At 38.1% G+C, this 22,247-nt stretch overlaps 1 protein-coding gene across 7 annotated transcripts in view; it reads right to left on the reverse strand.

The window, feature by feature from the left end:
• Window positions 1-22,247, reverse strand: part of CHUK (component of inhibitor of nuclear factor kappa B kinase complex) — a 43,108-nt gene that overhangs the window by 15,786 nt on the left and 5,075 nt on the right. For all 7 annotated transcript variants that reach the window (XR_007728919.1, XR_007728921.1, XR_007728920.1 and 4 more), the window contains exons 3-13: window positions 20,631-20,745; window positions 19,877-19,946; window positions 18,033-18,121; window positions 16,705-16,794; window positions 16,443-16,567; window positions 16,148-16,255; window positions 15,424-15,559; window positions 7,030-7,224; window positions 4,654-4,756; window positions 1,267-1,390; window positions 696-847 (exon numbers count right to left, since the gene is read on the reverse strand). Coding sequence is in view for 4 of the 7 variants with exons in the window: in XM_050804976.1 (XP_050660933.1) it covers window positions 696-847; window positions 1,267-1,390; window positions 4,654-4,756; window positions 7,030-7,224; window positions 15,424-15,559; window positions 16,148-16,255; window positions 16,443-16,567; window positions 16,705-16,794; window positions 18,033-18,121; window positions 19,877-19,946; window positions 20,631-20,745 (1,307 nt within the window). In the remaining 3 variants the exon portion in view is untranslated. The remainder of the gene's footprint in view (window positions 1-695; window positions 848-1,266; window positions 1,391-4,653; window positions 4,757-7,029; window positions 7,225-15,423; window positions 15,560-16,147; window positions 16,256-16,442; window positions 16,568-16,704; window positions 16,795-18,032; window positions 18,122-19,876; window positions 19,947-20,630; window positions 20,746-22,247) is intronic.

Raw genomic sequence — 22,247 nt, forward strand, 5'->3', positions numbered from 1 at the left:
AGGTAAGTAGTTTAAGACTGCCCTGGTTGTCTTAGTCCATTTGGGCTACTATAAAAAAATACCATAGACTAAGTGCCATAAAAACAATAGAAATTTATTTCTTATAGTTCTGAAGGCTGGGAAGTCCAAGAACAAGGCAGATTTGGTATCTGGTGAGGGCCTGCTTTCTGGTTCCTGATGACTATCTTCTTGCTCTGTCCTCACATGCAGAAGGGGTGAGGGATCTCATTCAGGCCTCTTTTGTAAGAGCATTAATCCCAAACACGAAGGCTCCACTCTCATGACCTAGTCACTTCCCAAAGACTCCACCTACCAACACCGTCACCTTCAGGGTCAGAATTTCAACATATGTATTTCATGGGGGACACAAACATTCAGTCCACAGCACTGGCTAAGAAGTCCAGATTTTGTATTTATTTTTAAATTATGTTTGAAATTCAAGATTATTAAATTGCTTCTGTATTTTTTTGGAGCTAAATAATTTTAGCCCAATTGTGAAACTAAATTGCTCAACTAAGCAAATTTTTAAAAAGAGGTAACATTCAAAACAAACATGGTTTCTGGTAATCTAAGTTGTCCTGTCTCCTGTCCTAATGTGAAGGTAAGTAAAACAACTGGCTGAGTTAAGAAGGCAAAACAACAGATGGCTTCAAGAAACCAGATATTCCTTTGAAATATATTACTCAGACACTTACATATCCCATACGTCATCTGCTCGCTGTATCTCTCCAAGTCAAGCTGAATGCTTTTGTGAAAAAACTCCAATTTAGCTTTCAGTTGTTGTGATGCTGAGATCAAAGTGTTCTTCATTTTTGTTAAGTTAGCATTATATCTAAGAAGACTTAACCTAAACCATAGCAAAAAAAAAAGAAAAAAGATATTATCAGCATTCGGCATTCAGAAACATTGAACAATAATTTAAAAACATAAACTGCCACAAGGCCAAAGCCTAAGTTTCTATTATCAATCTATGAGAAATAACTGATCTCTAGAATCTGATCTCTAAAGACTTCCTGCCTATAATATTCTGTGATAAACAATCTTTTTGTACTAGGACCATACGGGAATTATTACCCTCAAGTCATTATAATAGAATGGTCTCAGTCCATTAGTGAGAATTCTACAAGTTTAATCAGAACATTACACTTCAAATTGGCCTAGTATGTTACTATTACATGAAATATTGATTAGTGAAAACCAGCAAGATTAATTCTTGAGTATATGATGCACATTGCATTGTGCTTATAAACAACAGAATCCACTTACATTGCTGCCCTTTGTCCCTGAAAGAGCCTGCTGTAGTCTTCTTTTAGTCCAGACACATAGTGCACTGCTTCAGCCCACACTTTACGCAGCTGTACAATTGGAAGCTGTATTTTGCTGTCCTGTACTATATACAAGAAGATGAGAAAAGGGGCAAGGGAGTTAGTTACTTTTGAGGATTTTAGAGTTGATTTATTGTTCTCTGTGATTTTCTGTCTACAAAACCAGGATTCCCATAGATGCTAGAAACTGATGCTAAAAGAGCCACTTGTTTCCATTTAATTCAGTTCAATATACATTTACAGAGCACCTGCAATACATAAGCCCTGCTCCAGATACAAGGGGGAAAAAAAATGAATGACATAATCACTACACTCACAGAGCCTGAGATTATTCCTGTATCTGTCTTTTTTGTTTGCTTTTCTGCAACCTGGAATACTCTTTTTCTCTCTGCTAATCCAAATTATTTCTTTCAAGTTCTAAATCAAGTCCCATCTCCTCTGGGTCTTTCCTACCTCTAAATAATAAATTTCATATCCTGGACCAACAATCCAGCATTAAGAATACACACAAGAGTCAGGTGTGATGGCTCACGCCTGTAATCCCAGCACTTTGGGAGGCCAAGGCGGGCGGATCCCTTGAGGTCAGGAGTTCAAGACCAGCCTGGCCAACATAGTGAAACCCTGTCTTTACTAAAAATACAAAAATTAGCTGGGTGTAGTGATGCACATCTACAGTCCCAGCTACTCAGGAGGCTGAGGCAAAAGAATCACTTGAACCCAGGAGGTGGATGTTACAGTGAGCCAAGATCGCACCACTGTACTCCAGCCTGGGTGACAGAGTGAGACTCTACCTCAAAAAAAAGAAAAAAAAAGAAAACACAGAGGGTAAATGGCAGTTTAATAAAATATGCTTTCTTCAATGCCAGACTTTAAAAAGTTATCTATTTGTGATTTTTATCTCACCCATTCTTTGGTAAAGGGAATGCTACTTTTCTAAAACCATGTGTTAAGTTCAATGAAATTCTATTTTAACATATGGAATTCTCCAACATTGAAACAGATTCATATTGTAAGGCAGCAAGTATATTCTCTGTTACTTTTTTCTAATGAAAACTTCAGAGAAAGGTTAGGCAAAACTTGCTACACTAGTGTTCCTACGAGAAAACACATCATCTGAAGCAGACTTTAAATAAATTAAGCTATATAAATGGAAAAATATTTGCCTCCCTTAATAATTATTAATATTCTCAATTAACCTTTCTCCTATTGTATACCCAAACTTCCACCTGTGGCTTCCTACAACAGACCAAAAAAAAAAAAAAAAAAAAAAAAAAAAAAATCAAACTTTTTAAACAAAATAAAACAAAAACAACTCATTGATGGGGGCATGTAAAAGAGGTACAGGAGCCCACTGAAAGAGCTCCAAATGGCCAAAGCTGGAACAATCTGGGCAACAGAATAAACTAGTATTGGATTATAATATAAAGTATTTTTAAAAATCCATTAATCCATACTAATATAAATAAATGACTGAAATTAATAAATGGGAGAGCAAGGACAAATCTCCTATGCAGAAGAATTCCAAATAAATTATGTAGATACTCTATCCTAAAAGAGGGGAACATAACTCCCCTTTTTTTTTTTTTTTTTTTTTTTTTTGAGACAGGGTCTCGCTCTGTCACCCTGGCTGGAATGTAGTGGCATGAACTCAATTCACTGCAATCTTACTTCCGTGACCTTTCTCTCAAAAACCCACTGCCCCAGTCTAATCATGAAAAAAAAAAAAAAAAAAAAAAAAAGGCCAGGCATGGTGCCTCATGCCTGTAATCTCAGCACTTTGGGAGACCAAGGCAGGCGGATCACCTGAGGTCAGGAGTTCGAAACCAGCCTGGCCAACATGGCAAAACCCTGTCTCTACTAAAAATACAAAAATTAGCTGGGCATGGTGGTGCATGCCTGTAATCCCAGCTACTCGGGAGGCTGAGATAGGAGAATCGCTTGTACCCGGGAGGTGGAGGTTGCAGTGAGCCAAGATTGTACCACTGTACTCCAGCCTAGGCGACAAGAGCGAAACTCCGTCTCAAAAAAAAAAAAAAAGACAAATTTTAGCAGAGGGACATCTTACAAAATACTTGACTAGTATTCCTTAGAACTGTCAAGGTCATCGAAAACAAGGACTATTTGAAGTCTGAGAAAATGTCACAGCAAACAGGAGCTAAAGAGACATGACAACTAAATATAATGTATCCTAGATGAGATCTTAGAATAGAAAAAGGATATTAGGTAAAAATGAAGGAAATGTGAATAAAGTATGGGTTTCAATTAATAATATATGGGTTCATTAAATGTAACAAATGCATCATACTAATGTAAAATAGATTTTTTTAACTTTTTAATATTTTTTAATATTTTATGTTTTTTATTTATTTTTTTGAGAAAGGGTCTCACTCTGTTGCCCAGGGTGAAATGCAGTGGTGTGACATTGGCTCACTGCAACCTCCACCTCCCAGGTAAAATGTTAACAATAGGAAAAACTACATGCGCGAGTGAGGGGAGTTATATGAAAACTCTGTACTATCTGCCCAATTTTTTGGCAAATCTAAAACCATTCTTTAAAAAAAAAAAGTTCATTAGTAAAATAGTAATAATAAAGTCTGGGGCAAGGGGAGTTGACTGAAAAGAGACATGAGGGAACTTTCTGAGGTGAAGGAAATGATCTACATCATGACTGTGGTGTGGATTACACAAGTATATAAATTTGTCAAAAGTTATCGAAATATATCTGTGAATTTCATGCTACATAAATTTCACTCTATGTAAACTGCCTCAATTTAAAAGAAAATTTCAAAAGAAAACTAATAAAAAGATTTTTTAAAAAGTAAGATTACATATATTTCAGCCCCTCTGCTCAATTTTGTTGTTGATTTTGTAATTTTGTGCTTTATTTTATTTGGGTAGACATACAGTGATCAAACACTTAACTTGTTCAAAAGAAAAGAATAATTTTCACACGATAAATTAAAACATTTGAACATCAAGCAGTATTCACAGGAAAAATGAAATAAATACTTTAACATGCTTAGACAATGAAGAGACAATTAAAAAGTAGGTTTAACTAATAGTGAAGTTTCATTCTCCTGTGAGAGTCCCATCCTCAAGAAAGTAAATCTTCTCTTAAATGAATGATCTGGTGGAGATTTAATATCTACCTTTTCACCTTCCAAACTATATAAATCAATTTTTCAGAATTCTCATATAACTCCATATAGAAATTTCAAGTATGAGATACAGAACACAACATCAAAAGTCCATTTCTACTAATCATACTGAGAGTTAAAGTTAAATTAATTCATGTTTAAAGCTCAGCCGCTAAACGGACTGGACTTACCAATATAATTTACACAATCAGATAAACTTCTGGAAGCAAATGGCCCTTCATACACAGTTTTACTTTTATCAAACAAATAAACCATATAGCTATCACAGCCTCTCTGAAAAAGAAACAAACAATTAAAATCCTGCTCAAGGATCTTTGAAAATCCTAGGTTTTCTAAATACTTATGCACCAGATTTTCTACTTTGAAATGCAAATGATCAAAGTCAATGTGTATTAGCATATCTCTTACAAATAACAGAGTCCATACTTTTGTTGAGGAAAAAGACCCAAACTTTTGTATGGGCTAAAGTAAACAATCACCAAAACCCAAAGAACAAATGTAAAAAGATATATACAGTGAAAAAACTATTCAGTAATCAAAAGGAATGAAGTACTGATACATGCTACAACATGCATGGACTTCAAAAATACAAGGCAAGTAAAAAAAGTCAGACAGGAGACTATATATTACATAATTTCATTTATATGGAATGTTCAGAAAAGGTAAACTTTTGGAGATAAAAAATAGATTCCTGGTTGCCTGGGGTGGGCAGAATGGAGATTAACAGTTAATGGACTGTTAATGGAAACGTTTTTAAGCTGGTTTATGGTGATAGCTGCAAAATTTGGTAAATTTACTTTAAAAAAAAATCACTGCAATTGAGCATCAAGTCAGTGACAAGTTAATAAAAAAGAAACAAAAAAATCACTATATTGTACACCTTAAATGAGAACTAACATGATAATTAATATGCCTCAATAAAGTCATAAAAAGAAAAATGGGGAAAAAAGTCATGACCAGTCGTATTTTACCACCCATCCATCCTTTGGCAGGACCTATAAGACTGCTGGTCTCACAGCAGTTTCAGAGTACTGGACTTCAAATACGAAAAGAAATTTTTTTGTTTGAGACAGGGTCTTGCTCTGTCACCCAGGCTGGAGTGCAGTGGCGTGATCATGGCTCATTGCAGCCTCAACCTCCCTAGACTCAAGTGATTCTCCCACCTCAGCCTCCCAAGTAGCTAAGACTACAGGGGTGCACCATCAAACCCAGCTAATTTTTGTAGTTTTTGTACAGACAGGGCTTCACCATGTTGCTCAGGCAGGTCTCGAACTCCTGAACTCAAGCAATCCACTCACCTTGGGTTCCCAAAGTCCTGGGATTACAGGCATGTGCCACTGCACCAAGCCAAGAAGGAATAATAAGTGGGAGTGTGGCAGGCCAGGTCTCACTAACACAGGCCTCCATAACAACTGTTTCAGCACTGACTGAGTGGTGAAGTTAAATACTAAAAGCTGAAAGAGCAGCCGGGCACAGTGGCTCACGCCTGTAATCCCAGCACTTAGGGAGGCCGAGGTGGGTCGATCACCTAAGGTCGGTCAGGAGTGGTGAAACCCCGTCTCTACCAAAGATACAAAAAACTAGCTGGGCATGGTGTCGGGCGCCTATAATCCCAGCTACTTGGGAGGCTGTGGCAGGGAGAATCACTTGAACCCAGGAGGCGGAGGTTGCAGTGAGCTGAGATTGCGCCATTGCACTTCAGCCTGGGCAACAGGGCAAGACTATCTCAAAAAAAAAAAAAAAAAAAAAAAAAAAAACTGGAAGAGCCAGTGCCCTTACACAAAGGCTGAAATGTAACCAAAGCCTACCAAGAGTTCCACCCAGGCCCTTCCTGGGACTAAAAGCAAAATAATGAAGGAATTCTTAATAGGACCCATTTACGATTAAATGTTTTATTGGGGGTCTGAAGAAACTCCTCAGGCTTCCACAAACAAGTTTATTGGAGGTCTGTAGGAACTCCTCAAACCTCTGTGATTTAATAGGAGACAAGATAAGGGCAATCACCCCAGCACCTGGACCCATTTAGAGTAAATAAATTTACTGAGGCTCCAGAGGAATGTCTTCAAGACTCAGACCTTAGTTACAGATTAATCATTTCTGTTTTTAGATGAATGCAAACTTACACATAGACATATAGCTTAGAGGATATATAAACTCTGGGAAAACTTTGTAATTTTGAGGTGGTCTGGCGATAATTTCCAGGCCTTCTACCTGTAACTGGTTACTGAAATAAAAACTCCCTCCTCTCCCAGTTCATCTGCATCTCGTTATTGGGCCGAGAGAGTAAGCAGCCTGACCCTCAGTTTGGTCTGGGTACAGGAGCAGAAAACTGGCACCAAAGAAAAAGTCTTGCAAAGTTCAAAAAACAAATGTTTCATTTCTATCCTGTTCACCTTGCAAAGCAATGATAAGAGTTGGGAGTAGGACAAAACCAAAACAGAATGTGCTCCCCAGACCAAGGAATTCCAAGTATGCATAAAAATTGCAGGGCATGCAATCCCTCTAGATTTCATATACTCTAGGGATATTATAATTAATTTTCTTACAACTCCATCTAGAACACATTGAGAGGCTGGTTTCCGAGGATCCAGAGAAATTCCTGTCTCTGAAAGAAGTTCTTGAGAACCAGTATTTATTCCAGTTTCACGCTCAATACGAGACTGTAGTGAATGAAGACTTTCATCAGGTGGTAACAGAAAAGAAATTATCTTTGCAGAAGTCATATTTAGGATGTGTACTATCTGTATAAATAAAAAAAAAAGGTAAATTTATTGATCATTTGCTACATAAAAGATTCACTGCCAGATACTAAAAGGTGAATATCAACAACAGGCATTATTTCTACATTAAACAAGGTTCACTCATTCTCCAAAGTGAGATCTCCTTTTATAATTATAAAATGACATTCTGAAAACTGAACAATTGCCTTTTCTACAATAGATGTTAGTTCCAACAATAAAATTTCAAAGTTATAGGGATGCACAAAATGAATAAATAAAAATCTCAATTTGAAAGAACAGTTATTTATTTTGAAAAAAACATTATCATAGACCTAAAAGGAAACATTCCAATTCATGAAGTGCCTAACAGAAGACAACCACTGGGGTAAACCACTTTCTTTATTTATTTTATTTATTTATTTTTTTTGTGACAGAATCTTGCTCTGTCGCCCAGGCTGGAGTGCAGTGGCGCGATCTCGGCTCACTGCAAGCTCTACCTCCTGGGTTCCCGCCATTCTCCCGCCTCAGCCTCCCCAGTAGCTGGGACTACAGGTGCCCGCCACCACACCCAGCTAATATTTTGTATTTTTTAGTGGAGACGGGGTTTCACCGTGTTAGCCAGGATGGTCTCGATCTGACCTCGTGATCCGCCCGCCTCAGCCTCCCAAAGTGGCTGGGATTACAGGCGTGAGCCACCGCACCCCACTGGTAAACCACTTTCACATAACATCCCCAATAATTAGATCTTTTAATCTCCATTTTAAACAGAGAAAGAAACCAGAGTTCTAAGTTACATAACTTGTTAGGGATCACACAGCTAATAACTGGTAGAGCTTGGATCTTAACTCTTTTTGTGTCTGGCTACTTTGTGCTGCCTTAAGAAATCATCTGATAGAAGAACTAGGTCTCTCTTTAAACAGGAAAAAGCATTGTTATGCGTGGTGAGTTACCTTTTTATAAGGCAACCTAACCCCTGAGCAGCAACCTGCCTAAGGGCCCCAAATCAAACAAGAACAGTTTTATCACTCTCTCCTAAAGCCCCAGTAAAAGTAACCTGATACAGGCCAAGTGAGTGTGAGGCTGAGTCAGGTGGGGCTCTGCCCATGTAAGTGCGGACAGCAACAGAGTTGGACTTCAGTCTTTTGAAAAGAACATGATTTTAAATTCTCTTCCTTCCAGTGTCCTTAGAAAAGCCATACAAAATTAATGCCTACATTTCTCCATGCCTTACATTGACTAGTATATGCAAATGATTAAAATTCTCTCAGCTAAAAATCCTTACTACAAAGGTGGACATTAATCCAAGGCCACTATTATTTCTTTTTTTCCCTTTAAAACACAAATTTGAATTGATGTTCAAAGACACAAAACTATAGACAACAGTATAATAAGCCCCCTCCCAACCCTGTGAATGCCTCACCTAGTTTCAACCACCATTTACATAGAGCCTATCTTGTTTCATCTGTCATAGCCCTCTCCTGATTTATTGCTTTATCTTTTAAATATTTTATTTTGTGACAATTTAATTTTTTTGACATATAAAAATGTTATATATTTGAGATATACAACTTGATGTTTTGATATACATTGTGAAATTATCACATTTCAGCTAATTAATATATCTGTCACCTCTTCATAGTTGTCATTTTTGTACTTTTTTCTTTTGCTGCCATGTCTGGACCTTTTGATGAACATCTCTACATACACCTCCCCACTCCCGTCCCTGCAGCCCCTGGCAACTATGATGCTACTGTCTGCTTCTATTAAGTTTAACTATTATAGATTCCACATGTAAGTGAGATCATGCAGTATTTCTCTTTCTGTGTCTTGCTTATTTTACTTAGCATGTCCTCCAGGTTCATCCACATTGTCCTAAATGGCAGAATTTCCTTCTTTTTCTTAAGGCTGAATACTATTCCACTGTGTATATATGCCACCTTTTCCCTATCTATTCATCTGTCAAAGGACATTTAGGCTATTTCCATATCTTGACTATTGTGAATAATGCTGCGATGAACATGGGAGTGCAAATATCTCTTCACAAGCCTGCTTTAAAATCCTTTGGATAGATACCGAGAAGTGAGATTATTAAATCTTACAGTTCTATTTTTTTTTTTTTTGAGACAGAGTCTCGCTGTGTCACGCAGGCTGGTGTGCAGTGGCATGATCTCAGCTCACTACAACTTCCACCTCCTGGGTTCAAGCAATTAACCTGCCTCAGCCTACTGAGTAGCTTGGATTACAGATGTGCACCACCATGCCCAGCTAATTTTTGTAATTTTAGTGGAGACGGGGTTTCCGCATGTTGCCCAGGCTGGTCTCAAACTCCTGACCTCACGTGATCCACCTGTCTCAGCCTCCCAAAGTGCTGGGATTACAGGTGTGAGCCACTACACCTGGCCAGTAGTCCTATTTTTAATTTTGAGGAACTTTTATACTGTTTCCCAAGACAGCTGTAATAATTTACATTCCCACTAACAGTGTAGAAGGGACTTCTTTTTTCCCACATCCTAACTCTTACCTTTTTTCTTTTGCATAATAGCCATCCCAACAGGTGGGGGGTGCTATCTTAGTGTGGTTTTGATTTGCATCTCCCTGATGCTAAGAGTTGTTGAGCACCTTTTCATATGTTTGTTGGCCATCTGAATTTCTTCTTCTGAGAAGTGTCTAATTTAGGTCCTTTGCACATTTTTAAATTGGGTTATTTACATTTTTGGTATTGAGTTGCATGAGTTTCTTATAAATTTAGGGTATTAATTTCTTATTAGATGTATGGTATGTATGTATCTTTTCCCAATCCATGGGTTGCTTTTTCGTTTTGTTAATTGCTTCCTTTGCTGTACAGTTTTTAGTTTAAAGGCCCACTATTATTTCCACTTACAAATCCTAACACAGATGCCCAAATAAGTGGTGCTACAGAAATACTAAACTGAGACTGGGCATGGCGGCTCACGCCTGTAATCCCAGCACTTTGGGATTACAAAACAGGTGGATCACTTGAGGTCAGGAGTTCAAGACCAGCCTGGCCAATATGGTGAAACCTCGTCTCTACTAAAAATACAAAAATTAGCTAGGCTTGGTGGCACAACACCTATAATCCCAGTTACTCAGAAGGCTGAGGCAGGAGAATTGCCTGAACCTGGGAGATCAAGGCTACAGTGAGCTGAGATTGCGCCATTGCACTTCAGGTGACAGAGTGAGACTGGGTCTCAAAAAGAAAAAAAAAAGAAAGAAAAAGAAAAAAGAAAGAAAGGGATACTGAATATTCCCAACACAAAGAAATGATGTTTGAGATGATGGATATGCTAATTACCCTAATCTAATCACTACACAGTATATGTATTGAAACATCACTATTTACCCCATGAATATGTACAATTATTTGTCAATTTAAAAAATTAGGCCAGGCGCAGTGGCTCACACCTGTAATCCCAGCCCTTTGGGAGGCCAAGACAGGTGGATCACTTGAGGACAGGAGTTCGAGACCATCCTGGCCAACATGGCGAAACCCTGTCTCTACCAAAAATACAAAAAAATTAGTTGGCCATGACGGCACACACCTGTAATTCCAACTGTGTGGGAGGCTGAGGCATGAGAGAATCACTTGAGTCTGGGAGGTGAAGGCTGGAGTGAGTGGAGATCGTACCATGGTACTCCAGCCTGGGTGACAGTACAAAACTCTATCTCAAAAAAACAAAACAAACAAAAAAAACTTAAAAGCATATTAACAATTTTGTTTGTTTTTGACACAGAGTCTCTCTCTGTTGCTCAGGCTGGAGTGCAGTGTTGCGATCTCGTCTCACTGCGGCCTCCACCTCCTGGGTTTAAGCAACTCTCCTGCCTCAGCCTCCAGAGTAGCTGGGATTACAGGCATGCACCACCATCCCTGGCTAATTTTTGTATTTTTAGTAGAGATGGGGTTTCACTATGTTGGCCAGGCTAGTCTTGAACTCCTAACCTCAAGTGATCCACCTGACTCCGCCTCCCAAAGTGCTGGGATTATAGGCATGAGCCACCGCACCTGTATTAACAAAATTTTTAAAAAGAAATACCAAACTGTTTTTATAACCGGAAGTTGATCCTTTTCATGTGAATTCCAAATGTCACAACATGATTGCCAGTATTTCTCTTATTAAGAGACTTCTCTTTAATATAAATCTTTTATGCTTAAAAGGGGAGTAGGGAAATCTTCAAAACTGATATGGATTTACAATACAATTATACTACCTGAGAATTTCCATGCCTTCCCAGTTTAGGCATATTTCACACTATGACAGCTGCCATTTATAGCAACAGCAGAAACTTAGGATGAAAAATCCTATAATGGACATCTACTTTTACACAGGATATTAGGATATGTCATCATGGCATCCCACTACCAAAGCTCCAGGCCAGAAGGGAGCAAAAGAAAAAAGAGGAAATACAACCTAAATTTATCTTTTTGTTCACTATAATATTTAATGAGTACCTACTATTGGTAGGTACATATTGTTGGTACATAATATTAAATGTGTTGTGGTGGTAGTAGTGGGTATACAAACTGAGTACCTGATGATCCTTGCCCTCCAAACAGTTATAGTCAAACAGAAGGTATTAAGATATACTAAGAGAACTAAAGTACCAGGCAAAATGTGATAGGTGTTATAATCAGCGTAAAGTATCATACACTTGGCAGTAGGAAGCGGGCACTTCATAAAGGAGGCACTACTTGAGCTAAACTTTGAAATGAAAGAAAGACTGAAATGGGAAAGGACTGAAAAATAAGTTCCTTTAGGCAGAAAACAAGGCGAGCAGAAGCAGTAAAGTAGAAAGGGATGGGCATAATCAGACAATACAGTTAATCCAGTTCAAATGTACCTAAAATGATGCTCTCTCGGGGTATTAGTAAGAGGTAAGTCCGGAAGTATAAATTGATATGAAACCAAGATAGGTTCTGAGTACCAATGAAAGGGTCTGAACTTTATTCAATAAGTGAAAGAGAACTATGCAAGCCTTTCTAAATTGAGAACCTGGCAAGCTCAAAATTATTAAGATATTCAAAAGATAACTTTATAAAATAATTGGATATATCGATTGAAGAGAAAGGAAGAGCCAAGACAGCCAAAGTTTCCCATCTGGGTAACTGAAAAGGTGACAGTGCAAATAAGAGGTGTAGGAAATCTACAGAGGTAGATTTAATGGGGCCAGGTGCAGTGGCTCATGCCTGTAATCCCAGCACTTTGGAAGGCCAAGGTGGGAAGATCACCTGAGGTCAGGGTGTCAAGACCAGCCTGGCCAACATGGTGAAACCCCATCTCTACTAAAAATATAAAAATCAGCCAGACATGGCGGCGGGCGCCTGTAATCCCAGCTACTCAGGAGGCTGAGGCAGGAGAATCGCTTGAACCCAGGAGGTGTAGGTTGCAGTGAGCTGAGATCGTGAGACACAGTGAGGCTCCATCTCAAAAACAAACAAAAAAAAGAAGTAAATTTAATGGATAGAACAAATATGTTCAGTTTTTAATAAATTAAGTCTTAAGTGCTAGTGGAACAACCAGATAGTTATACAGTTATACGACAGTTATAAGTCCTTGGTAGAAACGTCTAAGCTATGGAGAGAAATAACTTTAGGAGTTATCCATGTGCAGTTTATAGGTAAAGCTATACAGCTGAAGAAACTGCCTAATAAAAAGAAGGAAATGTAATGGAAAAAGAACCAAGAAGAGACTCAGAATACAGTTACATTTAGGGGCATGAAAGAGGAGGCAAAGAAAAAAATAATTAAATGTTGCTGTTTCACCATTATTTTTAGTGGTAGGTTCAGTACACTTTTTCCAACTCTTCAACATATTTAAAGATTTTCATAATAAACAGTTGAAAAATATGCATACAATCAGACTTGCTAAGCTGTTTTTTCAAAAGGGAAATAGTAACTGTTTTGTTGCTTCCTTTTTTAAGTGAAATCAAACAGACATCATTCCTTTCTTGTACAATACATATAAACATTTTAGGAAAATGTTCTACAGTAACACCAAGCTGTTTTGTAGTTCATACTTCTGTACTTTTGCTCATGATGCTCTGCTGCCTATAAATCTATCCCACCCCCACCCTTTTCCTAAAAAATCTCATTCTTCAAAATTCAGTCCTATTATCATGTCTAACAAGCATCCTTGAAGCTTCTTGAACTACTATAACTAGTACCTTATATATACCTTATTCTGTATAACCTCATAATAATATTGGTTCTTTGAGGAAGATATTACTGTCCTTGAGATAGACAGACAACATTTGCTCAGGTTCACAGACAGGTAAATAGTGGTGCTGCAAACTGAATTTAAGTCTGTAAACTACAAACTCCATAATGTGGAATCTTTCCCCATGCCCTATAACAAGAGGCTCACAGATGCCCTTCAAAGCAGAAATGATGCTATAATTCCTATGATGAGTATGAAACAAATAAGAGATGTGATTCATTCACAACCGAAATGTTTCAGAGGCAACAAAGAACTAAAGCCCTGCTTTCCTAACGCACTAAGGGATAATTTATTCTTTGGCACAGTAGAAAGAAACCAAATCAAGAAGAAGCTAGGTATCTTTTCAGTGTTAGCCAAGAATGACATCCACATGGCCTCAAGTTTCTATTTAATAAAGTATGCCAAGATCGGGCACGGTGGCTCACATCTGTAATCCCAGCACTTTGGGAAGTCAACGTAGGAGGATCACTTGAGGCCAGGAGTTCAAAACCAGCCTGGACAACACAGCGAGACCCCATTTCTACCAAAAATTTAAAAATTAGGAAGGAGAGCTGGCGCACACCTGCAGTCCCATTTACTCTGGAGGCTGAGGCAGGAGGATCACGTGAGTTCAGGAGTTCCAGACTAAAGTGAACTATCTCGCCATGTACTCCAACATTAAATGATTATAATTTCTCATTTCAATTTTAGAAACCTGTATACTATAAACTATCAATAAAAATGTGAAGACTATTATGAGAGTTGTTTCTGGGTACACTGCCCAACAGAACTATCTATAGCTCTCATTCATATCAATAAATAATTTACTAAGAACCTGATACATGCCCTGCTCTGTACTGACTGCCATGGTTAGGATGGGTGGGGTGGGTGGTTGTTAATAAAAGTAGTAAAACAATCCCAACATTGAAGAAGAAAACAATCTATATGAAGATGCATGAATGGAAGATGAGAAATAGAGAATATAGCCTTTAAATGACAAATTGTGTGGCAGAGACCATTTAAAGAAAAGTTCTTGAAGACATGCCAGTGTAGGTGAGGAGATACACAGAAATGGATATCATACTAGGCAGAAGGATAGCATCTGTCAAAGCATAAAGGTAGATAATGGGTTTGAGGTATAAGGAGCAGTGACAAGCTGGTCTTGTATGAGGTAAAGGTTAAGAGAGGCACGTACAAGGCAAAACTTGGTTAGGGAAAGCCCCCTAAAAAAGCCAAGCAGATCAGTTTACACTTGACTTGTTTAAAAAAAAAAAAAAAAGAAGAACTATGTTAGTTTCTTGGGCAGAAGAATAAAAAAGCATTTTCAGAAGATGAGATAGGTAGTACATATTGAATTAACTATAGGTTAGGGAGTAAGTGCAGAACCATGAAAGGCAGATAGGAACCTTCCTTACCAAATCAAATCCAGTATGACTAGACATAAATGAATGAGGATAATGGCAACAACATGGGAAAAGGTAAATTAAAAAGTTGCTTCAAAGGAGTAATCAACAAAGACCACGGAGAAGCAAACTGAGACAGCTTGCTAAAGAAATTTTTTTAAAAAATCAGCTCTAAGAATATAATTTTCTTTTTTCAAATACGCATCAGCGCTGGACGCAGTGGCTCACACCTGTAATCCCACTTTGGAAGGCCAAGGCGGGCGGATCACCTGAGGTCAGGAGTTCAAGACCAGCCTGGACAAGGTGGTGAAACCCTATCTCTACTAAATATACAAAAATTAGCTGGGTGTGGTGGCATGCACCTGTAGTCCCAGCTACTTGGGAGGCTGAGGCAAAAGAATTGCTTGAACCTGGGAGGTGAAGGTTGCAGTGGGCTTAAAACGTGCCACCGCACTCCAGCCTAGGTGACAGAGCGAGACCCTGTCTCAAAATAAATAAATAAGTAAGCAACAGGAAGAGATTATTAAACTATATTTATGCTAACTTTCCAAATAAACTTGTTAATTTCAATGCTGGTCTTATGCAGTAGACCCATTAAGACTAACCTTCAAATTCAAAATGTGATCCATTAGTACAAAACATCTTGGCTGCTTCAAAGTAAGGTCAACAGGTCCTCCTCTCTGCTGAGGGTCCCAATTCAACATCAACTGTAGCCAGTTTTCCATGGGTTCTACTATTAAACTAGAAAACATACAAAATAGGGTGAAAAGCAAATCATTATGTTCCAATTTCCCTTTATACTGTTAGAAAGGTAATTTTGTAGGTTGTCCACTTTCTTTCCCACATCACTTGTCTATACCATTTCATAACTTACTTTCAAATTCATGAAATGACAGGGAACAAACTTTTTTCCATCAAAAACTACTCAAAACTCCACGTTAGTTACTGACAACTCCAACGGATGAGTCCAAATCCATTCTGCAAAGAACCCATTTCCTTCATTATCCTAAGAACCTTCTTAGGACCTATGTCAATCAGTTAAATGGCAGTTCTTGTTTCCACTAGATCTGTGCTGTCCGATATGGTAGCCACTAGTCAGTCCCAAATGGCTATTTACATTTAGTATTTATTCAAAATTCAGTTACCTAAACAAACTAGCTACCTGTCAAGGAGTCAATAGCCTCATGTGGCGAACAGAGATATAGAAGGTTTCTACATCATCACAGAAAGTTCTACTGGATAATGCAACTTGAAACAGAAAACTACTCTACTGTTCCTTTACAACCCTGGAGAAACTGAGGCAAACTTCCTTAACTAAAATATACTTACCTACAAAGGCTATTTGGTTGAGGTAAATGGCTACTAAACCGAACTTCTCCTGACATCTCTTCACATGCAAATATACACTTTGGATCCTTCTTCTTAATCTTCTCATGCCTATAAAATCAAAAGCTACCTCAGCTGACAAAGTGATTCTCACAAATACTCTTAAGATTTCTTGCCATTTAATTATATTCAATTGTATATTTCAAAGGCAATTAAACAAAGAAAGAAAAAAAAAAGCAGACAAATGAAAATATTTCCATTCCCATTAAGCATGCCCAAGTTCTCATCCATTTCTTACCAGGTAAATGGCTGCAGATGATGCAAAAAAGGCCTATATCCAGCAATACATTCAAATACCATGGTCCCAAAGCTCCAATAATCAACAGTGGCTGTGTAAGGCTTATTCTCAAAGAGCTCTGGGGCCTTCAAAAGAGAAAATGTTTTAAACACCAACACTGTATGGGAAAAACTACTTTATTTTTGAACTACTATATTCATGATCTTCAGAAATAAGAGAATCCTACACACATTTAAATTCAAAGAAACAATACAGGCCTCACCAGATACTGCAGTGTTCCCACAAAAGATGTACACAGACTTCCTTGATCAACATCTTTGGCATATCCCAGATCAATTATTTTATGTATTATCTGAAAAATAATAAGACAGATTAAGTATTAAATGGTAGAGAAATTTAAAAAGGAAAGATAACAATATCCTTATAAGGCTATAGAGAGGGTGGTGGTGAGGAGCTTAGGCTCTGTAATATCACAAAAATATTTCAAGTCTGAGTGCCACCACTTAACTAGGTGTGTGATCTACCAAGTTATTTAACCTCTCTCAGTAATCTAATTGGACGACTAACAGTCCCTACCTCACAGAATTGTTATTAGGATCCAATGAAATAATGAAAGTAAAGAAGGTAATACAGTGCTTGGTACACGGTAAAAATTAAATACAGGTGGGCTATTAATTTTTATTTTGCTATATTCAAAATAAGCTCGATCCATTAAACTGGAAAGTAAAGGCAAGGGTGACTTCCAAACTTGAAGAAGCATCATACCCCCTTAGAGTGGATTAAATGTGAGTAAATACTGAGATCTAACTTCAAGAATGTCCTGAAGTCTTTGGATTAAAAAAAAAAAAAAAAAAAAAAAAGCAGAGATATTTGGTGCCAAGCATACACGAAAGGCTCCTAAGAGAAGAAGCATCACGAAGGTTCCAACACCCCCACGAGACCAACAACTATCTTCACTAACTGAAAAGACAGCACACACAACTCAACCCAAGGCGCAGACTCTTGGCTTTTAAGTCTTTACTGGAATGAAATTTGGACGCTGGAAACAAGAAAACTGCTTAAAAGTTACTAATTAAATGAACATTTTAAGAGTCAATTCACAATTTCTGGTTCTTCTCCAGATAACTCATCTAAATTGGGGGAAGGAAAATAAGTTTTAAAAATATACATACTTTCTTTTTTTCTTAAAGTGAACCCAGGATGTGTGTGTATGTGTTTTGGATGTGCTTCATAAGAATAAAATAGTAAGTGTTAACATATTATGTATTCACTGCCAGTATCTTTGCTAGATACTATGCTGGAAAAACAGACATGAACAAGACAGGTGAAGTCTAGGAGCTGCGTTAAGTATGAAAAAAAAGAAAAAGAAAAAGAAAAAAAAGACAGGTGCAGTTCCTTCTTTAATGGAACCACTGTTTAGCAGAAGGGACAAAAAACTAAACACAAAACTACAGTTCAGTGTGGTAAGGTCTGAAATGGAAAAAGTAAGAGTGTTACGGGCATACAGCAAAGACACCAAAGCTCAAGGACTAACTATATCAGACAGACTATATTCAATAGGCATGAAACATTACTTCAGGTTTCACCTACCTTTCCACCAACGTCCTGAAGAACTATGTTTTCAGGTTTTAGATCTCGATGTATAATTTTGTTTTCATGCAAATATCGAATCCCAGACCCTAAATAAAGTTTAAAATACACTTTGAAGTAACAGAAAGCATTGAGTTAAAAGAAAAATTCACCTCACATTTTGTACAAATCTGCTCTGATGCTCAAGTTTATATGGATCATCGTAACTACACAACTAATATTACAGTAGTTCAGGTTTTCTTCACAGAAAAACGTAACATTAAGCAAATACTACAAAATTATACTATATGTTCATCTAACTCATTAGAATTAACATTAAATAGAAATGCAACAAGCAATTGGGAAAATCCCTGTAATTCTAATAAGCCCCCTTCTCCCACCTAAATCAACCATTTAAATTGGACTTTAGCTCTCATGACCTTGGAAAAGAGGCAAAACCAAAATCTACACGGAAACAAATTTTTGGTTTTTGAGGTTCCTCCAAAAGGTTAGGTACTGGTTATTTTAGGAATTTTTCTGGAGTCATTCTGATTAAGCAGAGATTTTTCACCCCAAGAGTTGACTTGGCCAGGCGCGGTGGCTCACGCTTGCAATCCCAGCACTTTGGGAGGCCGAGGCGGGCGGATCATGAGGTCAGGAGTTTGAGACTAGCCAGGCCAACACAGTGAAACCCAGTCTCTGTTAAAAATACAAAAATTAGCCAGGCATGGTGGCGGGCGCCTGTAATCCCAGCTACTCAGGAGGCTGAGGCAGGAGAATCACTTGAACCTGGGAGGCAGAGCTTGCAGTGAGCTGAGATCGTACCACTGCACTCTAGCCTGGGTGACAGGGCTAGACTCCGTCTCAAAACAAACAAAAAAGAGTTGATTTGAGGACCCATCTCTCAAGGAGATGCAATTCCACTGTAAAAAAAATTACTATGTCAATGGTGTGGGAGGAGTGAAATTGAGTAAGGTCATTTTGCATGATTTTTTTGTCAGCTATTGGAACACCTATTAGATTAAAAAAGGACTCCTAACCAAAAATAAATAAAATATCCTAGTTTGTGTGTGTGTGTGTGTGTGTGTGTGTGTGTGTGTGTGTGTGACAAAAGTCTCACTCTGTTGCCCAAGCCGGAGTGCAGTGGCCCAATCTCGGCTCACTGCAACCTCCACCTCCTGGGTTCAAGCAATTCTCCTGCCTCAGCCTCCCGAGTAGCTGCGACTACAGGCATGTGGCATCATGCCCAGCTAATTTTTCTATTTTTATTTTTATTTTTTTGAGACGGAGTCTCGCTCTGTCGCCTAGGCTAGAGTGCAGTGGCGTGATCTCGGCTCATTGCAAGCTCTGCCTCCTGGGTTCACGCCATTCTCCTGCCTCAGCCTCCCAAATAGCTGGGACTACAGGCGCCTGCAACACACCCAGCTAATTTTTTGGATTTTTTAGTAGAGACGGGATTTCACTGTGTTAGCCAGGATGGTGTCGATCTCCTGACCTTGTCATCTGCCCGCCTCGGCCTCCCAAAGTGCTGGGATTACAGGCATTTTGTATTTTTAGTAGAGATGGAGTTTCACTATGTTGGCCAGGCTGGTCTTGGACTCCTGACCTCGTGATCCGCCCACCTCAGCCTCCCAAAGTGCTGGGATTACAGGCGTGAGCCACCGCACCCTAGGATATAAAAATATCCTGGTTTTAATTTAGCATCAACAGTAACAGATTTATACGATAACTTCTTATAGATGTTGAAATTCTATAGACTTTGTACAGTGTATCAACAATTCTCCTGAATTCCCAAAAAGGTACAGAATCTTTTATGGACCAAAGGGGCATTACATCACAATGGTATTTTAATACTGATTACATACCTATATCACTTAGTAAAGAAAGTATCTGGCTTTCTTTAAGTCCACAACAATTTTCTGGTTTGTTGAGCAGCTAAAAAAAGAAAGAAATCTAAAAATGTGTTCTGCAAATTGCTGGGCTGTAATAGTGACCACACATTAATTACTATACTCTAAGAGAATATTCAATGAGAAAGTAAGTCATAATAAAATACAAGGGAATACAATTACCAAATCCATACTGACGGCATGTAAATTTCATGATAAGGCTCATAAAAGTAAAAAGAAGCAAAAAGCACTTGAAACTGGAAAAGGCTGACAAATCTCAGGGATATATATATAAATGGTCATATGGGCACATTTAAAATTAGGTAGAAAAGAAAGATTGCAATACAGAAAACAACTTTTTACAAGCACCTTAACCACTGAAAATTTCATCTAATACCACTGCTATAGTCCCATCAAACAGCAACAACAAAAATGCATTTTCTAAATCAGGAGTCAACAAACATTTGCTGTAAGGAACCATATGGTAAATACTTTAGGTTTTGCAAGTCACATAGCCTCTGTTAAACTACTCAATTCTGCAGTCATAAGAAAGCAGCCACAGACAATGTGTAAAGAAATGAATGTGGCTGTGTTCCAATAAAACTATTTACAAAACAGGAAGCAGACCATAGTTTTTCCGATTCTTATTCTAGTTTATTATATTTAATATGATTCAAATAATGCTAAAGTTTGTGATTTACTATCTCTCATCTCAAAACATCCACACTACCTTTCGGAGATCTCCTCCAGAACAGTATTCCATTGCTAGAAGAGGCACATCATGAATCAAAATATTCAATTCTTCAGGAACATCACAGGCCTTTACAACGTTGGCATGGTTCAACCTAATAAGAAAGAAAAACATTACAATAAAAAATTTATTTCCAATAAAAAGGGACTGGATTTGAAATGCTACTTAATTGCAGGTGGATGAACAGAGGGGGAAAGATCGGTATTATTTATAATACTCTAATTTCTGATTTGTATAATTAAAAATTAGAATTTTTTAAAAGAAAACATACATAAAAATACCATCACTATTACTACTATTACATTTCTAAGTGCCAAGCAGTAAGCATTTTAAATATATTAACTCAATTACTTGTCACAATAATCCTAATATAGGTAGATTTATTAATACTTTCACCACACAGGAGAAAATTGAAGCACAAATTGGCTAAGTAACACAGTCAGTAGGTAGTCAAGTAAGGATTCAAATCTGGCGTTTTAGGCTGGATGCAGTTGCAACTGTAATCCCAACAATTCGGGAGGCTGAGGTGGGAGGATTGCTTGAGGCCAGGAGTTTGAGATCAGCATGGGTAACACTGAGACCTCATCTCTACAAAAAATTAAAAATTAGCCAGGTGTGGTGGCACATGCCTATAGTCCCAGCTACTCCAGAGGCTGAGATGGGAGGACTAGTTGAGCCCAGGAGTTCAAGTCAAGCCTGGGTAACACAGCAAGACCACATCTCTTTAAGAAAAAAAAAAGAAAAAGAAACAAACAGAATTTCCATGTACATGCAGGGCCTGATAATTTATATTGTTAAGCTTTCCTGGTGATTCTGCCACATAACCAAGTTTGAGAAGCAAAATGAAATTAAGCACAGATATATTAGAGTCAGAAAGTATTTATTTCAAATCCACACTTTACCAACCACCAGCTATGTGACTCTATATGCTTCAACTTCCTCACTTACAAAATAATACCTAAATATAAGATTGCTGTGATAAACTGGAAGAACGATCCGTAAAGCACTTAGCACACTACCTGTGGAAGTTTTAAAATATATCTACTTCTCTTTTCAAAAACTTAACTCTCCTCCCCTTGAATGTAGGCTGTACTTAGTGACTCACCGTAACAAACAGAATGTGGTGGAAAAGGATGGAGTCTTACTTCTGAGGAAAGATCATAAAAGATATGTCAGTTTTCATCTTGCTCGCTCATTTGCTGTGTCTCTCTCTCAGATCACTCACTCTTTCTGGGGAAGCTAGCTTCCATGTCATGAAGACATTCAAGCTTCCCCATGAAGAGGCCCACGCGGTGAAGAACTGATGCTTCTGGCCAACAGTCATATAAGTGAGCATGGAAGCAGATACTCCAGTGCCAGTTAAGCCTTTGGATTACTGAAGCTCCAATCAGTATCTTGAGATGTCTCAGGAAAGACTCTAAGCTAGAATCACCCAGCTAAGCCAATCCTAAATTCCTAAGTCACAGAAACTATAAGATATTAAATGTTTGCTATTTTAAGCCACAAAATGTTGGGGTTATTTATTTATTTATTTATTTTTGAGACAGAGTCGCCCAGGCTGGGGTGCAGTGGCATGATCTCAGTTCACTGCAACCT

The sequence above is a fragment of the Macaca thibetana genome, chromosome 9 (assembly GCF_024542745.1).
Source record: "Macaca thibetana thibetana isolate TM-01 chromosome 9, ASM2454274v1, whole genome shotgun sequence".
Lineage (NCBI taxonomy): Eukaryota > Metazoa > Chordata > Mammalia > Primates > Cercopithecidae > Macaca > Macaca thibetana.